Consider the following 3,721-nt stretch of genomic DNA (forward strand, 5'->3'; position numbering starts at 1 on the left):
TTTACATACTCATCTCATATGTATATACTGTACTCGATATCATCTACTGTATCTTGCCTATGCTGCTCTGTACCATCACTCATTCATATATCCTTATGTACATATTCTTTATCCCCTTACACTGTGTATAAGACAGTAGTTTTTTTTGGAATTGTTAGTTAGATTACTTGTTCGTTATTACTGCATTGTTGGAACTAGAAGCACAAGCATTTCGCTACACTCGCATTAACATCTGCTAACCATGTGTACGTGACAAATAAATTTGATTTGATTTGATTTGATTTGATTTGATTCCTTTTGGGTTGCAGTTGGACAGAATAACAATAAATCATTATGGACTGCATTTATATAGCAATTCCTGGGAGCTCAAACCGTGATGAATTGGGTTTGTTTATTAGAAGCAAATTAAGAAAATACCCAAAAAAAGGAACCATTCTTCCATGAAGGACACACTAGTGGGCCATCCTTTCAATCACAAACTTCTGCAGTGAATGACAACTTTTACTACTGCACAATAACCTTGTTGAGAGTTTGTAAAAAAATATAAATTATACATCGATAAAATAAAACATTAAATCAGTAACAGAGAGACTATGACAAATGTAGACAGTCCATTTGTTGGGATATTTATTTAGGTAAACAATGTACAGAACCCTCAGCATTGAATGCCATGAAATATAAACAGTCATATGGGAAAGTTCATCCAATTTGTTACAGTAACAAATGGAGAAACAAGGCTTCAGTACCACTTCTAAAGACCAACCCTTCAAACATGCAGCTCTCATTGGCCAAGCTGTATACCAGCATACAAAGTCTCCTCCTGCCCCTCAGGTCTGTCTCTCTCCGTGTTTGGTCTGGCACCCTCCAGCACTACAATCTGTCCATACACCACCTCCTCTGGAACCTCTCTCTGTTTCTCCCTCTTCTTTAGAATCGTGATGTCATCACATTCCAGTTCTGGACTCTCAACAGCATCTGTGTGGGGATGTTGACATTAGTTTGGGGGGGGGGGGGGGTACAGATCACAGATCATTTGTTGACATTTAACATTTGAGGTATGGAAGCAACCCACATATGCTCTAATGTTGATTTGCAGATTTAGAAATAGCATCCATTCACCTCCTTCACATGCACTTGACCGATCTGTAGATCTGGAAGTAGGCCTATCGAAATGTATCTAGGCCTACACTAATTCAATGTAGGGACAACAACCTAAAGAAATTCTAAATTGAGCCACAACACTGAAACAACAGTCACATGAGCTGACTGAGTGTTGTAATCAGTGGTGTGGATGTTTATCTTTGACGTTTGTTAGATGTGTTAGATTGTTAGGCTGTCACATTACTGACCTGATGCCTGTGGAGGGTTCCTCCTTTTGCGAATACAGTAAGCTCCCACCACCACTGCAAGGACCAGGACCACAGCTACTAGTGACCCTCTGGTAGTGCCATAAGATCCTCCTGCATGATATGGTGAGAAGAAATAGTGGTGGTGGGTGGTGGGTGGGGGGGTTTGACACAGTCCAACACAAATCATGCATGACAACGTTCAAGCGTTCAAAATAAATTGCCTTTGGTTTCTATGGAATATTCTTATTTGGCAAATAGATGTGTTTTTTAGCTCCTCACCTCCAATTATCAGTTGTACTACTCTCGTGTCCAAGTAAAGTCCATCTGACTTGAAGATTTCAAAAGAATAATCAGCAGAATCACTCCTCTCTGTGTTATTTATTTTTAATGTTCCATTATTGATAAAGAACTCTGTTCTGGCTTGAATGAATTCATGGACAATTTTGTTTTGTTTTATTTTGAATATCACTGTTCTCGCACCAGTGGGGTCTTTTATGAATGTGAGTTCGGATCCTGTGGCATCATTCATCAGCTGGAGATAGACAGTTCCTCCCAGAGCTCCGTAACACGACATGTTCTGTGTAACATTACAGGAGGTCACCATGCCTGAGGATAGAAAAAAATTGCTGTTTTGTTGATAGTGATAATAAGTGTAAATCCTTTGCTACAACTTTATCAATACCATTTATCCAACTGGTGGGTCTAATCCTGAATGCTGATTGTTTAAAACCGCATCCCAGCAGGTGCCTATTACACAAGTTACCACTGGCTAAAACTATGACGTTAAAATGCCTATTTCACTCTGTTCCATCTGACTGTTGCAATCAACTGTCTCATTAATGTTTTTAATTAAAATATGTCATCAATATTTGAATATGTTGGCAACCCATTGTATAAATGTGATAATTCCTGTGAAGCCGGTGTTTGGAGGATATATTGGCAATTTATGCCGGCCCTCGACTTTGTCTCGAGACTAACACCCGTGCCAATATATCCTCCAAACACCTTCTTCTCGGGAATTATCACTTAATTCACTTTGTGACATTATGATAGCCCGAACTGATCTTTTGACCAGTAAATCATGTTCTTGTGCTTGTCTTTTAAAATAATTAACCATCAATTTATACTGAACAAAAATATGAACTCACCATGCAACCATTTCAAAGATTTTACTGAGTTAAAGTTCATAGAAGGAAACCAGCCAATCAGCATAAAATCCCCATAAAAGGGATTTTATTACAAACAGAAACTCCTGAGCTCCATCCTCACCCTACTCAGACAATCCCACAGGTAAAGAAGCCGGATGTGGATGTCCTGGGCGGGCATGGTTACGCGTGGTCTGCGGTTGTGAGGGCGGTTGGATGAACTGCTAAATTCTCTAAAACGACGTTGGTAGATAAATTAAAACGCTTGAGTGGACATTCTTTCAGTCAGCTTGCCAATTGCATGCTCCCTCAAAACTTGAAACATCTGTGGCATTGTGTTGTGTGACAAAAGTGGCATTTTATGGTCCCCGGCACAAGGTGCACCTGTGTAATGATCATGCTGTTGAATCAGTTTCTTGATAGGTCACATCTGTCAGGTGGATGGATTATCTTGGCAAAGGAGAAATGCTCCCTAAAAGCAATGTAAACAAATTTGTGCACAAATGTTGAGAAATAAGCTTTTTGTGCATATGGAACATTTTCGGGATCTTTTATTTCAGCTCATGAAAAATGGGACCAACACTTTACGTGTTAGGTCTATATTTTTGTTCAGTATAAATTGCAATGCTCTATGATCCTACATAAGTGGCATTGATTTGAGACTGTTACTTTTCTCTTCATAATAGAGTGTTGCATGCTGCTGTAATTATTCAGTTACAACACCATTTATAACACTGGGTTGTTGTTGTTGTTGTTTTAATTTGCATGACCTCCATAGACAAACAGATATATATCTCAGTATAGAAAAAAAGGGTATCTTACCATAAGAGGATTCTGCTGACATAAGCAGAAGTCCAAACATCAAAAACATGTTCCTTTATAATAGGCATCTACTGATGTGGCAACTATAGATTCCCTTATTGAAGTCCCAAACTTGGATTACAAACAACAAACTACCATCCACGTTATATATCAGAATGTCACTAGGCTATTTGAGTAAAACATGTAAATGATTGTGTCATTTCAGGGATGGGGAAGGAAATGTTTGAACACAACCATAATCTCACTTCTTCATTTCACAGACCGATGCATAAACATTTCAGTATATAGGATAAGGCATTCCATAAGATACATTTATTTCTACCTTTATTTAACTAGGCAAGTCTGTTAAGAACAAATTCTTATTTTCAATGATGGGCTAGGAACAGTGGGTTAACTGCCTTGTTC

General features: G+C 38.5%; 1 protein-coding gene across 3 annotated transcripts; it reads right to left on the minus strand.

The window, feature by feature from the left end:
- Positions 1–605: 605 nt before the first annotated feature.
- On the minus strand, positions 606–3,520 carry LOC109910262 (uncharacterized). 3 transcript variants are annotated; one of them, XM_020509395.2, is made up of 5 exons: positions 3,317–3,506; positions 1,830–1,955; positions 1,629–1,673; positions 1,350–1,460; positions 606–975 (listed from the first exon to the last, which is right to left on the minus strand). In XM_020509395.2, exons 1-5 carry the CDS (start codon positions 3,363–3,365, stop codon positions 782–784), a joined length of 525 nt encoding a protein of 174 aa, XP_020364984.1. In that variant the 5' UTR covers positions 3,366–3,506; the 3' UTR covers positions 606–781. The 3 variants fall into 3 exon arrangements, with proteins under 3 accessions (XP_020364984.1, XP_020364983.1, XP_020364985.1); XM_020509394.2 differs by having other exon boundaries at positions 1,629–1,955; positions 3,317–3,520; XM_020509396.2 differs by lacking the exon at positions 1,629–1,673 and having other exon boundaries at positions 3,317–3,507.
- Between the last annotated feature and the right edge of the window lie 201 nt (positions 3,521–3,721).

This window comes from Oncorhynchus kisutch, linkage group LG19 (genome assembly GCF_002021735.2).
Source record: "Oncorhynchus kisutch isolate 150728-3 linkage group LG19, Okis_V2, whole genome shotgun sequence".
Lineage (NCBI taxonomy): Eukaryota > Metazoa > Chordata > Actinopteri > Salmoniformes > Salmonidae > Oncorhynchus > Oncorhynchus kisutch.

Coding starts and splice junctions, on each gene's coding strand:
- LOC109910262 (XM_020509394.2), bottom strand. CDS start 3,365: ATGTTTTTGATGTTTGGACTTCTGCTTATGTCAGCAGAATCCTCTTAT. Junction 1,956..3,316: donor GTCAGCAGAATCCTCTTATG/GTAAGATACCCT, acceptor TTCTATCCTCAG/GCATGGTGACCTCCTGTAAT. Junction 976..1,349: donor GAACCCTCCACAGGCATCAG/GTCAGTAATGTG, acceptor ATCCCCACACAG/ATGCTGTTGAGAGTCCAGAA.